At 43.7% G+C, this 14,472-nt stretch overlaps 1 protein-coding gene across 1 annotated transcript; it reads right to left on the bottom strand.

The window, feature by feature from the left end:
- Window positions 1-719: 719 nt before the first annotated feature.
- tbc1d19 (TBC1 domain family, member 19) lies at window positions 720-13,960 on the bottom strand. Its single transcript, XM_076092695.1, has 21 exons — window positions 13,780-13,960; window positions 13,562-13,634; window positions 13,365-13,410; window positions 12,354-12,429; window positions 12,102-12,176; window positions 11,763-11,826; window positions 10,929-10,975; window positions 10,723-10,833; window positions 10,493-10,565; window positions 9,906-9,944; window positions 7,414-7,526; window positions 6,432-6,506; window positions 6,177-6,239; window positions 4,271-4,355; window positions 4,127-4,171; window positions 3,652-3,684; window positions 3,425-3,534; window positions 3,225-3,316; window positions 2,848-2,963; window positions 2,676-2,746; window positions 720-1,720 (listed from the first exon to the last, which is right to left on the bottom strand). Exons 1-21 carry the CDS (start codon window positions 13,873-13,875, stop codon window positions 1,646-1,648), a joined length of 1,578 nt encoding a protein of 525 aa, XP_075948810.1. The 5' UTR covers window positions 13,876-13,960; the 3' UTR covers window positions 720-1,645.
- Between the last annotated feature and the right edge of the window lie 512 nt (window positions 13,961-14,472).

Genomic DNA, 14,472 nt, shown 5'->3' with positions numbered 1-14,472 from the left:
TATATATATTTTAAATTTTATCTTAATCGATTCCTGAGGCCCTCATTTTTCTTCTTCTGATCAGATAAATCTTAATTAGTATGTAATTGTAATCTGTCAACAAACAACTGGGACAAGGACATTACACAGGGCTGTCTTTGTAGTGTCCAATTTAATATAGTTCAAATCTAACCTAATACTTGTTCAAACACATAGTGAGCTAACTGTACTAACAATAAATCCATTCAGCCTCAGAGCATTGATACGCAGAAGTCATATCTCCCTGCAATGCATCCCATCAGCCACCAGGAGCGACCTCTTATATGAGCGAGCCACACAGCAGGTAACAGTTGTCTCAGGAGGAGCAGACTTCTGGAGGCCGAAGGAGCTGCATGATAAAAGAGTCACCCGTGGGTGTCCTAGTAAACAGGTGGGAGATGTAGCAGGGAGAGAGAGAGAGAGGGGGGGGGGGAGACGAAAGAGAAGAACAGCATAATTCGATACGAGCCCGCGGAGGGGGGAGCAGGGAGGAAGGCAGCCAACAACGAGGGCGGAATAGAGCAGATGCTACATGTAGGAGGAGGGACAAGTCCCTCAATGCTTCGACCTGTCGTTTACCGCTTCAGCTGAAAAATACAGTATGCCCTGTTCGAATATTCACCCTGTCACACAGGTTGTATGTAAATATGTAATTAAGAAGCAGGAAGTGTACCGAAGCATGACCGACTCACAAGCTGCCGAACATTTCAAGGTCTAAGCTTTTATTCAATAACCAGGAGGATGGATTCAAACAATTTTATTTCATTTAAAAAAAAAAAAAGGTGTTATTTGAGGACATTAAATGGGGTTGGATGAAGGACATTGGCTGACAAAGAATACTGTTAATAACATAGAAACATGATTTGATTTCATTCAAATTAAAGAGGTGAAATACACTGTGTGGACTATACAAAATAGCTGAATACATTCAGGAATTAAATAAATATTCATGATGAAATGAAACAAATACTGGCACAAGAGTAATATGCATATTCTTGATAAATACAATAAATGATGCGTGTACACAGCAGCTTCTAATACAAGTTACATATTAATCCAGCTTGCGTCATTGCGACGACGCTAATGCCTCCAGTCTCCTCGTTCATCAGCAGCAGCATTACCTAATAGCGTTCTAACAGAGCAAAATTTACACGAGCTAATTAACGCTTCATTAGCCAAGCTTGGAGATGTTACTGTTGTTCTCCCCTTTTGCCATCTCAATACAATTACTGCTTCATGCAACGCGTCTCTGAGCGGAGCGTCTTAGCTGATCCAAGCACTGCTGCGCGTAAAGTCTTTCCCGCAGAGCATATGGCTTAGGGAGGTTAGCTTAACCTTACTGCTTAGTAGGCTACACTTTCATACTGTATAATATCTAATAACATTTCACTATTTATGGTACATCCATGCTAATTTGGCTTTTTTTTTGTCTGAACTATAGTGCAAGAGATGCAAGAGATGCCACCCTGTAGCCTGGTGTTTGTTGTTGGATGATTGCCAACACTGTGTCGGTGTTATAAGTGTGTTATAAGCATTGCAAAAGTGGCATTTTGGTAGCGTCTGTCTCCGTCTGCTCCAAGTGGCATGTACGTACCACGACTCATATCCCATCGTTTTCCAGTGCTCCTCAGATGGCCGTGGCGAATAGAAAGATCTGGATGAGTGGCATGACTTTCAGAGTTGAAAGGTCAGCGAGGACAGCCTGCAGTGTGCATGTCAAACAAAACACAAATAAGATCTACATTCCCAACACCTCCAAAGCAATCTCACCACTAAACCCTCAATAAGAGACATATTTCTACATAAAAAAAAAAAGGAACAACATAGAACGACATGCACGATGATAGTGCGGGATCCTTGGGAAGCTTCAGAGTACACCGCTCCCCCAACCCGGTCCTTTTGGGATCGGAGGGAGATTAAATTTAGGGACCCTATCGTGTTTAGAGAGAGGGTTTAATATTTCAACGCTGGGCCTGAGGGGTTCTAAATATAAGATAAGGAGCAGTATGTTATGATATCTTCTCTCCTGCCGGGGCAGCTGGTAAATGAGCAAGCAAATATTGCCGGCCAGCAATCTTAGAGCCTTAACATCAGCCTGTCGCCCCCCCCCCCCCCCCGATGCGTCACATTGTAGTTCAACCCCCTTCGCACTCATCGTATGGTTTACTCGTGGTTTTCGGTCATACGATAGTGGGACCACAGTATGGGAGCGGGGGCGCGCGGTATACGGTGCAAGGCATGCACAAGAATAACATTACTGGTTACTAGAATAATGCGACACAAGTGACCGTGCGCAAGCTAATACAGGAGGCGCTCGTTTAGCTACAAAGTTGGGTGTGTGCCAAATTTGCGTGACAGAATATCAGACGTATTAATGTGGTTCTGCGCAGAAAGATGCCATCTGGTATGGCTTGTTTAGTATCCTCTGTGAAATAACAAGTTTTGTTTCTGATCGGTGGGCGTGGAAGGGGTGAAAGGGTGAGGATTCTTAAGTGCCCAGCCAGGCATTTTTCAGACATGTGCATGCAGAAGACCGGGTTACTGGTACTGGCTGGTTATTAACGGCTATTTACAGCCTTCGAGGAGTATGCAGGGGGGGGGACAGGGAGAGGACTGAAGTGTCAAACACACACAAGTCTAATGTGAGACGGACATACCTCGGCTGAGCCCAGGGACGTCACTTCCATCAGGTTCTCAGCGCGGAAGGCAAACACAGCGGCTGCTAGGACTGGAGGAGGTTTGTGTGCGTGGAGAGGTAACAGAAGAGAGGTGAGGCATATGGGGGAAAGAGGCTCTTACTGCAGAGTTTTGTAGTGCAACAACTCTTACCTGCAACTACCTCCAGCGAATCGTAACCCAGGATTCGGTCCCAGAGAAGAAGCAGCTGGTCGGTAGACAGATAGCCAGAAAAGGCCCGAACCATCCACTTAAAGGCTATACGCAACCTGGGGACCAAAGCAGCACGTCTTAAGGCTCCGAGGATAGATTACGTTTATTCTGATTAGGACATTGTGATTACAGATATTCACCACAAGATGGCAGACACGCATAATAGGAATAAGACCTGCGTGTGTGCAGGGTGTAGGTGACTCCTACGCTTTATAAAAAAAGCAGCTGAATACAACTGTTGAGTGACACAGGACCACAAAGAGAAGAGGATGAGGTGTGTGTGTGTGTGTGTGTGTGTGTGTGTGCAGGCTACTCACGGCTGCGCCCCAATCTGTCGCAGGTGGTAGAAGAGCTGAGGCAGGTGGGTCTGGAGCAGCCGCTCAAACTGCAGGCACAAAGACACGATCCCCTGCAGGAGCGCATGTGCACAAGTCAAGCGCATTCACGGAGGTGGAACGTACAGACGCATCACAGACAAAGCGGAATGTTTTGATCTCGATAATTGGTCGTGGTTTACCGAGGGCGAGGAGGAGATGGAGTGTAATCTGAAGAAGTAGCGGATGTATATTTCCCTGAATACACTGTACAGCTTGGACGGCTCGTTGTACAAGAAACACAAAGGTGCCACTGCAGGACAAAGCAAACGTGCAAATATACACACACACACGCACACTGTTATATATTGTTGTTGCAGTATTCCTCCTGGAAGTTTAGTGTGAGAACTAAGGGGCAAAATATACTCACCATACATCGAAAACCCATGAAAAGGGATTACACCTGCGAAAATGAGATTTTTCAGTCAATACAGTTCATACAATTTTATGTATTTATGTATTTAGGAGAAGCCCCTTCAGATGGGGTGCTACACACAATAGACACAATCAAAGCAACAATATTAAAATGGCAACAGACAAAAAAAAAAAAAATACAGACAAAACAAAAATAGTAACTAATTACATCCATTAAATGGCCAAACGTTACCATTTAACAGTTGTTCATTAATGTCACTTTAAACATGCACAATGTCTCAAAATAGGAGATCAAAGCATTCTTAAACATATCAAATATTATGTAAATTATTGTATCATCAATGCAGATAAACAGCGTATCATTTAGTCTTCATAAAAAAACTTTCACAGGTGTGCAAAATACAAAAAAATGTCAAAACCTTTGTTGTTTTCTATATAAAATGATAGCGTGTGAATGTTTGCAGGCTCACCGTTGGGAGGATAAACCACAGCACACTCCTCTTCTCCTCCCTTCCCTGTTCAACAGACACACAGGTCAATCAGTAACCAGTGTGTGGGGTTGATGATGTGGTGTGTGTGTGTGTGTGTCCTTGGTGAAGGCCACATCATCTCACCCTGGATGAAGGATCTGGGAGGAGTGGCACTGTTGTATCTGAAGTGCTCCAAGACGGCGGTGTCTCGAGAGAAACACAGCAACACCTGGCAACACACAGGTGTGGTATTAAACAGGCTCACTTCAAACAGTGTGAGCATGATGGGAGAGAAACATGACTTTCTCATCATACGATGAGAGTCCCGCCCCCGCATGCTCTATATGAATGTATGAATGTGTGAATGTGTGTGTGTGTGTGTGTGTGTGTACTCAGCTGAGAGGTTGTATTTTCCACATATATGTCACGCGGACGTTAATGGGCTTAATGAATGAATTATCTGTATTTATATTGTGCTTTTAGAAGTTGATTTAATTCAGTACTCGCATGATTTCAGTCGTGTGATTGAGTGATTTTTGGCATATATGGTTTATTCTACAAATCATTTCATACAAAACCAATGCATAGGCTAAATAAGACATGGGATTAAGCATGTCCCCTTAAAATAACCTTTTTTGTCAAATAAAAGTGCATTTATGTCTCTAATAAAACAATAGGCTACATTAAACATAATTGTGGCACGTCTTGATCAACCTTACTGTGAATGTGCCAATTAATAATTCAAAATAAATAAGGTCTTGTGATGCTTCTGAACAGTCAGGAATAGGCAGGGTTTAAAATACGACGAGCTCTTTACAGACTAAAACAGGACAAGAAGCCTTAATCAAATACTGCAATAATGGAGATGAGTGTTTATGATGGCATTAGAATGTGCCGGAGCTCTGCACCTGGAGCCAGCATTTCAGGATGTCCTGATGCAAAAACAGCCCCAGAGGTCTGGAGAGGGACGCTTGCGTCAGAAAATAGTCTGTAAGCAGCGGAGCTCTTTCCATTACGGTCCAATTTCCGTGTCTTTTTTGAGAGCCGATTTCATTTCCACCGACCACTTCAACTGAATTACATTGTGTGTGTGTGTGTGTGTGGGGGGGGGGGATAATCTCTATCGGGCAACAAAATAAGACGGCAGGCATTCATAAGAGTTAATTAATAGGAGCGGCCTATAGCATGTCTTTAAGTGTACTTGCTGGGTACAAAAACAGGGCGGTCCATCGTCGTACTTGAAGCGTTTTTGTCTGTTTGTGATAGATTTTATACGGGGAGGCCGGACAACGTTTAATAAGTAAATGCCGTAGAGATAATAAATGTAAATAGTTCAGTTTATTGACTTGATGTCGTCTAAAAACGCCTTTATTTAGTGCAAACTTTGTTTTGTAGCGGTGCCTGCTCAGGTGAATCAAAGTGAGCGTTCTCACACTTCTCCAGTAGATCTATGAATCCACGCTCACCCCACAGCGAGGGGATTCTTTCACTGCCTGGTGAGTTTGCCATCAGTCAATATTGACGGCGATAGCGGCGCTTTTGTTCTTGTGTGCTCATTGGTCGGGCCACCGAGGAAGCGTGACGCGTTTGACAGCTGCTGAATAAAACCGGTTGCCGAGTATATGCTGATATGCAAACAGAGCGGCGGCTACCGGGAGCCGCTAATAACAACAGCAGCTCGCATCCTCGTCTGGGATGAATGCGTAACTGTAGGTACAGAGCTGTAAAGCGGTCAGCTGACAAATCACTTCTGGCCGATGCTTCAGCTGCTATCTGGTGGAATGAAAACGTTTCATTTTGAATAGCTAGTGATTGTATTTAATATCTGTGGGAGGACCGTGTTGAAACGCCGACTTCTTAAAGAGAGGTGATAAAAAGCTATTACCAGTAGAAAGATGGAAAGGAGGGAAGGACAGAGAAAGTTGGAGTTCATATCATACATAAAAGGGCTCGACGCTAACTTTTAAACGTTGTGTATAAAAACTGAAAAAGGTAGACATTCGGCGGTTTGCTGTCCCTACGTTTTATATGTTAAAAAGCGGTGGAGTACCTGGTAGAGGAAGTCTTCAAACACAAAGTAGTAGTCGTCGTTACTGGCAGTGAGCTTCACATCCTGGGAGGGCAGGAAGTTTGGAATTACATTTAAATACATTAAATATATATATATATATATATATATATACAGATTGTGTCAGAAAATATTTCCAGGAAATAGCCGTAGTCACGCAGGAGCAATTCTTTGGAGATGGGAATCTAAAATCCCCTCGAAAACCAAAGTTCTGAGTGTTAGTTTTGAGGCGTGTACCTTATAGATGAGGTTGTCCACCAGCAGGTCATGCTGTATGACTCCAGCCGTCAGCTGCTCATAATGCATCACATCCTGGAAAACAGCAACGATCCAACATGGTTTATGTGTCTAATAAACTGCATAAAAGTCGTGTCCAGAGCCCGATGCGTGTGGCCCTTTTTGATAAATGAACCTGTTCTGGTGTTTAATCCTATACTGGGGGTTTATCTGGACAAAATCTAACTCCAGTTCTCTGCGGTATGTTAAAAGATCAGCCCGTTCAACTGCTAAATCAAGTTTACGTGTCGTGACGGCGATGACAGGGGGATTAAACCGAGCTTGATGGATGGGTATCTCGTTTCCTGACCCACATGGTTAAACTCAAACCCGGGTCTCCGGTTTGAGACGTGAGGGGAACAGGAACAGAGATGGTCATTTTTTTTGACAGCTGATGACGCAATGAGACACATACCGTCCTTCCAACTCTGACTGTTTAATGTGTTTGCCCTTTTGCCGTCCAGAGCCATGTGAACACTCTCCAGACCTCAGTCGGGTCCGTGTTCCTCCCCCCAGGAATCAATCGTCCCATCACGATTGTTTTTATCAACTTGGCCTCAACAGGAGACTCTGGACTCCAGCGTTTACTCGCCGCATTGCAGACAGGCAGCTGCTCTGTTTGGGCTAACTGTGCTAAATCGCCGGCATTTGATTATCTTTACATTTGCACACACGGGACAAGATACAGTGACGATAAACTGGTTAATACACAGATTATGTTGCAGGTCAGTGCTTTGGTTTATAACTGTACAATACACAAAGAGGTCCCCCAAAAAAAGACCCGACCATTATCTGTGAAAACTTCACCTTGGAGTAAACATGCAGTTTGGGAATCACCGCAGCTGTGTGTGCTCGGCTACTTCATAAGAAACACGGTTAACAGCCGCCACCGGGGTGCCACTCAGCGTGTGTGTGTGTGTGTGTGTGTGTGTGCATATAGTACCTGTGGCTGGTTATTAGAGTTCAGGATGAGGGCCCACAGGTCAGCACGGAGCCCCGTGGAACAGCCCTGCCTGCTGTACTGCTGCGCTGCTGCACTGTCCTGCTCCATAACCACTGGTTCAAAGAGAGAGACATATTTCTATATTTCAATATTTCCTCCATGGCCGGTTTGAGTGCTGAAAATGTTAGATTAATTTTACTCAAATAAATTTGATTAAAAAAAAAAAAAATGAATTTAATAAACTCAATAATTAAATTGAGTTAAATTAAAATAAATGTATTAATTATTTATTTATTAATTAATTATATTGACTACATTTTAATTAAATAAATTAATTAAATGTAATACCAATCAATCCAAACTAAATGTAAGTGAATATATTAAATTAAATTACATCAAATGATTAATAATTTATTCATTTAAATCAATCATTTAATTTAATTAATTAATCCAATTAACTTGAATTGAATCAACCATTAAATTAAATGACATCAAAATAATGATATTGATTTTAATTTAATTGAATACAATAAATTTGACCTGCCGACCGAGGCGACTGACAAGATTTCATAGAAAGCCTCGTGATTTGCTGGCAGAATGATATGATAAGTACAATAATAATAAGTACAAACAGCAGCTGGGAAAATGAACACCTGCACATGTTGAACGACCGCACAACAACAACGCTGGAACAGTTAAGAGGTTTGTTTTCTTCAGGAAAACTTGGAAAAGACGCAGAAATAAAACATCTTCCAACGTCGGACTTTGATGCATCCAAAAAAAAACAAGATAAGTTATGAAAACTACTACAAATACGCCACCGATTAATCTCAACGAGTGGGCGAGCTGCGGCTTCACAGCCACATGTTTGGGTTCCACGGGCTCGTTCAAACGTAACAATCTATAAACATAAAAAAAAAAAAAAAATCACAACACAGACGTTCCCATAATGGTGATAATTAAATAACTTTCCGAAAGAACCCACAGTGGAAACAGCCTCTCCCGCTGCTCCATTCGACCCTAAATCTCTGTTGTGACAGTAGCCAAAAACACACGGCCCTTGACTTAAGGTGCTGGCCAGTCATAACATAAACAAACACACTCCTCGCCTCTTCAATTTCCTGTTTGAGTGCACTTAACAACTTGCTTTTGGAATACAGCTCGAGGGCTTTGGGACCCGACGCGCAGCCAACCTAGGGTGAAATAGTGCACCTGTGGCTGTGTACATAAAATGCAGCTTGTGCTTTTCGGACGCTTGATGTCTGATTGGTGTCCTGAATGAGGCCGGTGTTCATAGCAGAGCAACGAGAGGAGACCGGTGTCTATCGGGCCGATCGCTGCACCTGAGACGGCAAAGAGGAAGATTCGTTAACGGCAGAGGAGCTGACGTCATCTCTCTCTCTCTCTCTCTCCCTCTCTCTCCCTCTCCCTCTCTCCCTCTCTCTCTCTCAATGCTTCTTGGCAATGAATTTTATACCGTTGGAAAGCCTGTTTAGTTACCTTTCAAACAGTGCCCGATTTGTAAGGAACATGCATTCCTGGGATGAGCAGCACAGCTGAGTATGTGGGTTGCGCCCATGAAACATTTGCCAAATCTTCTCTGCCAATGGCAAACAGCTTATTCTGCTGTCGCTATTGACCGCCAGGCCCGTTTGCGCTGGTGTCGGCAACACCTGCACTGGAACCTGAACATGTGGAGGAGCGTTATGTTCAGCGATGAGGTCAGATTCTGTCCTAAGGAAGTTGGATCGTAGGGTCAAAGTGTGGAGAAGACGGGGAGAACGCTATGCTGATTGCTGCACCGAGTAACACCTTTTGGTGGAGGCAGTGTGATGGTGTGGGGCGGCATCTCCATCACTGGAAAAACGAGGCTAGTCTTCATTGGAGGCAATCTCAATGCAGAGAGATATCGAGATGAGATTCTGCTGTGTTGTGTTGTGGCTGTGTATGGTTCTTCCACACGCTACTGAGGCTCCTGTTTGTTCAATGAATAAATTGTAAAATTGCCAATATGTCTTGTTTCTTCCTTGTAACTGATAGACTCCAATCATCCAATCCACCAAACAAGAGTCGATAGCAACAGCAGAATAAGCTGTTTGGCATTGGCAGGTAAATAAACAGGCTTTCCAACGGTATAACTTTTATTGCCAAGAAGCATTGTTACAACAGAGAAATAATCGACCAAACACGAGTTTCCGAACTTTTTGTTCGATGTTTATAAAATATAAATAAACCCAGATCTGTAATGATTACAGAACACTAGACTGTAGCCCAAGGTCCCTCTACTAAATATGGAGTTAAATACTAATGATCACTCATGAATAATAATAAAGTATTGATACTCCTGGTGCCCGGTTGGTGCTCTTGGTTCAGATTCGGGTGCTTGGACCCCGGTACGTTGCACATTAATGCATTTAAATCCCTCAACAAAAGAATTAGAATAACAGAAAGCCATTTAAAGCAATACATTAAGAAACTAACCATACACTGACCTTTTTTCCCGATTTGAACATACTCGTTTTCAAACAAGTCTGTGCACGAATAAGAGAGAGAGAGAAGAAAACAGATAAATAATGGCCCGGTATGGGCTCAGTTTTTCAAACCAATGTTATCTCTGTGATTTACAAAGGCAGAGCCGGTGGATACAAAGTCTATTTAAAGTCTAAACACCAGGCTGCAACAACGTCAATATATCTGGAACTTAACAGAGATATTGTTTGAGGAAACCCAGACAGCCATGTGGCACAGGAGCGGCCCGGAGCGGTAAACACGCCGTGCGGCCCCGGTGTTCATCAGGTAAACACATTTATTTGGGTTATTTCTGATTGATTGCTGCTAGAATGAAAATGGGTTTAGGTATGAAATTTTTAAAAAAGCTGCTGAATGGACGTCTTAGCTCTCGTTATTACTAATCATATACTACATGCTGGTATATATTTCATAGGACAGAATAGACTAAATATAAAGCTTAGCTTAGCTTAGCACAGACGTGTCATTTTTTGTATGTAAATAATCATATTTCCCAAAATGTGAAACTATTCCTTGAACTACGATGGTGCATGAACTTGTGTAGTAATACCTGGATGGATGTGTGCATGGTCATCGATCCCCAGCTGCCCCGAGGTCAGGTTGAGCTCTGAGTAGACCCGTCTCTGACAGTTTAACACACAAAAAACAACACATTGTACATACATTGTGCATTTCCTGTGGCAGCTTAATAGGACATGTATGCGTTGAACTCAGCAGGTCACTAATGGACAAAACACCTGCCGCTAGAGAAACAGATGAGTCCACATGTGGTCCCCCTACCAGCTGCGGGATGTCCCGGACGTTGAGGGGGACCTGGATGAGACCCCAGTGGCTCCTGACGCTGACGTCCTCGCTGCTGTCGTGATTCGGATTGCGCAGGCTGACTAACACCTGTGTGGAAAGCGATAACGCAGCTTATGGGAATTCATTTTTGTCTTTCACTGAATACTCTCGAGCTGCACACAAAAAAAAAAACATCTGCCTACCTCCAGAAAGTCTTTCGGGGCGTATACAGGCCTGACGCTCGTTAGATCTGGAGAGACACAAAGACATTAATGAATCTCTTCCAGCTGATACGTGTACACGATGTTTACATGTGTTATTCTGTAAAAACTAGACTACACAAACGAATCCAAGCGTGAAGTCCCATTTAATGAACTAGAATGTACTTCAGAATGCATTTGTGACACTGAGTACAAGGACGGCTGAGGTACATTCAGACAGCTTTGAGTGGGACTTCCACGCACTGTCGTAAATTAAAGTGCACGTTCAGGTTTGGACGGATACGGTGGGGGGGGGGGGGGGGATGCCGCTCGTTATCGCAGCTCTGGACAGCTTCTATGCTCACAGTCCAAAGTGTTTACAGCCGCAGGACGGCACATCCTAAATGTTATGATATGGCAGTGAGCTGCGATAGCATTGTTAGGACACAGGGTCACCGGGTTCTTTGTAAATGTAGCGGCTCGGAGTGCAAACGGTTGGTCCGTTGTGAGGGATGAGACGTGTCTTCTGAGACTAAATTATGATAAATACTTGAGCTGTGCTTAGAATCTAGGCTGTGCTTTCAACCAGAATGAAGGTTTTTTCCAGAATCAACATCTGGAAAACCCTCATTTTATACTTTACAGATGTTTGTACCCCGGTATGTAAAATCTTTCCTGGATGACTACTGGTGCTCGTGCTAGATCTGGTTCAGAGATGTGTTCAGCTGATGCAAAACACACCGGCGAGCAGACACATCAACACTAATCTTTCATAAAAGGCAAGATTGCTCGGGGGTCCCGAAACCCCCCTCGCCCCCTGGGTAATGTCTGGAGGACCTGGTTCATCTGTGCCCATCTCGTTCCATTTGTTGGCGAGCTCCTTCTGCTCCGCCGCGGGCCTCTGCGGAGTGGGCGGGGGAAAAAAAGACAAAACAGGAACCAATCTTTGAAAAATGTCACATTAGAAATTTTGGTCGGGAAATATAATCACGAGTGCGCGGCAACAACAACAAATCATAAAAAAAAAAACTGATTTCCAAAACAAGCACCGCCTGCTTATTTCTTGAGTATTTCTGCACTGTGAAATTATTGACGGCCTTTGCCAGAGAACCTGAAGTAAGAGCCGCTGTAATTACACTACTGTCCGTTGGCTGCGATTGACAATACTGGACTTACCATGCGAGCCAGAGGCACTCCAAGTTCTGTACTCATGCTGTTCAGGCTTTTGAGGACACGCTTCTCCCAGCCGGCCTGCGTGAGAGAGAGCACACACACACACGTTCGGATACCGTGTTACAAATACCTGGGCGATGAAAAACAAACAACAACAACAACAACAACAACAACAACAACAACAGGGTCTATGTCTCTGAAATCATAGAGAGAGAGAGAGTGAGGGGTGACGGAGATAAGAAGAGACAGACTGACCTGTGCCGCTCGCATGTAGGCCAGCGGCTCTTTGAGATGCTCTGGAGGAGCTGCGGGATGACTCGGGGGCAGCTGGCTAGAATAAGCAAACACAAGAGAGAGAGGGGGTGTGGGGGGGGCAACGAGTGTTACAGTACAATAAAAGAATCAAGTAAATACACACTGTGTTGTTGAGGGATTGAAGCCACGATGAACACAAACAACATAACGTTGTTATAAAGAACTGCTTTAAAAGTGCTTAAGCTGTCAAACAGAAAAGGCAAATATAACATGTTGAGATTCCTCTTTGTTAAAACAGGCAGTCAGTCACCATTAGTGCCTCAAGATGGGTCAGAGCGCGTCTCACAGCCAGACGCAGCAAACCGTCTCATGTCCCCCCCGCCCCCCCCCCCCCCCCCACTAGGCATGCTCAGGGCCATATTGGATGACTCAAGGTCTCAGTGCGTTAAACAACGTTGGAAGTACTCTAAACACCTATAAGAGCGCATAGGGCTGACTAATGGCCAGAAGAAGGAGGCATTAGTCAAAGGAGTATGTCATCCTGTTTTAAAAGCTTTAAGCATGTTTTCAGTGTGAGCTGAGAGAGAGAGAGAGAGAGAGAGAGAGAGAGAGAGAGAGACGGGGACGTTACAATCAAAGGTGAGAGAGCACAGTGGTGGAAACACCTTTCAAAAGATGTTTATTGAAGATGCAGAGTGTTTCCCAGCTGTTTGATTCTAATAAAGATTACTAACGAGGGCTAAAAGGACCTAAATCCGGATTATTATGGAGCATTTAACAACGGTGTACGATGTCTTTCTTGATAGCCACAATAGCTAGTGAGCACATGAAGCCAATGCTACTGAAAGGAGAAGGTGAACATGACAGCGTGAGGTACAAAGATGTGCGCAAGGCTACTTTGTATCCAAATGATCAATAATACCCAAAACTCACACTGTGTGCACGCGTGGGTGTGTGTGTGTGTGTGTGTATGTGTGTGTGTGTCACACAGAAAAACTGCATGTAACTTACACTTGCAGTTCTCTGTACACTGCATTCTGTAGCTGTCTCTCCCAGCCTGTAGAACATAAAGACACGTTATCACCACACAGACATAAACAATAAACAATAATACATTAGTTGTAGTTTTTATTAGAATAGGCAGGAGGCTCAGTGACAGTGTGTGTGTGTGTGTGTGTGGGGGGGTTCCAGAAGAAGACTGTGCCCACCTGATGTTTTGAGAAAACTGCGCACGTCTTCTTTTAGGGAATCCAATTTGATGTCAGGTTGATGTAAACACTCCTACATGACATTTGAGGCACAACACAAACAGTTGGATGTGTTATATAGAGTGTTGTACGCTGTGTTCTTACATTGACAGCAACAACCTGCTTCGTTATAGCCACAAGCTAACTAAGCTAGCTAGCCAGCCCCCCCCCTCGCTCACTTTGGCTCGTCTCTCTATCTGAGAGTGTAAATGGCTTCCTTTCAGCCGCTGGACGATGTGAGCGATGGTCAGCGATAACTCGGAGCCCTCGTCCATCCCTCCTCAACCCAAAGTGTGGCGCCTGAAACGCGGCTCCGTTTTGATGTATCGTGCGTTAGCCAGCATCCGCCCCCTGCAGAGGTTACTTAGCAACTGAGGGACGGTGCAGGAGGGGGGGGGGGGGGGGAAACAAGAACCGGAAACTTTGGTTCCGGGGTGAAGATCTTTCATTTTTCTAATGGAAATACTCAAATAAAATACAAGTACATGAATACTGTACTTAAGTGCAGTGCTTGAGTAAATAACATATATCACATTTGGAAAAAACCCTTCACGTGTGATACATTCCAGTGTTGGGATGTAGTGCTAACTAAGTACATTACTCATGTACTGCAGGCCTTACGCTCAGTTTTGTTGTACTTGTACTTCACTTGAGTATTTCCATTTGTGCTCCTTCACACTTCCAAATATTGTACTTTTTGCCTCACTGCACTTATCTGAGACCTTAAGTCATATGACTTTTTATATGATCGGATAACAAAATATAATTTATAATTGTTAGAAATAAAAACACCCAACATCTTATAATGTGGTAAATATAGCTCCACATCAATGAAATGTTGCGTACACATGAATATGCATCCGTTTTGACCA

This window comes from Anarhichas minor, unplaced genomic scaffold (assembly GCF_050575085.1).
Source record: "Anarhichas minor isolate MPS153535 unplaced genomic scaffold, ASM5057508v1 ptg000016l, whole genome shotgun sequence".
In the NCBI taxonomy this organism is placed as follows: Eukaryota; Metazoa; Chordata; class Actinopteri; order Perciformes; family Anarhichadidae; genus Anarhichas; species Anarhichas minor.
This window is presented reverse-complemented; position numbering and strand designations above follow the sequence as displayed.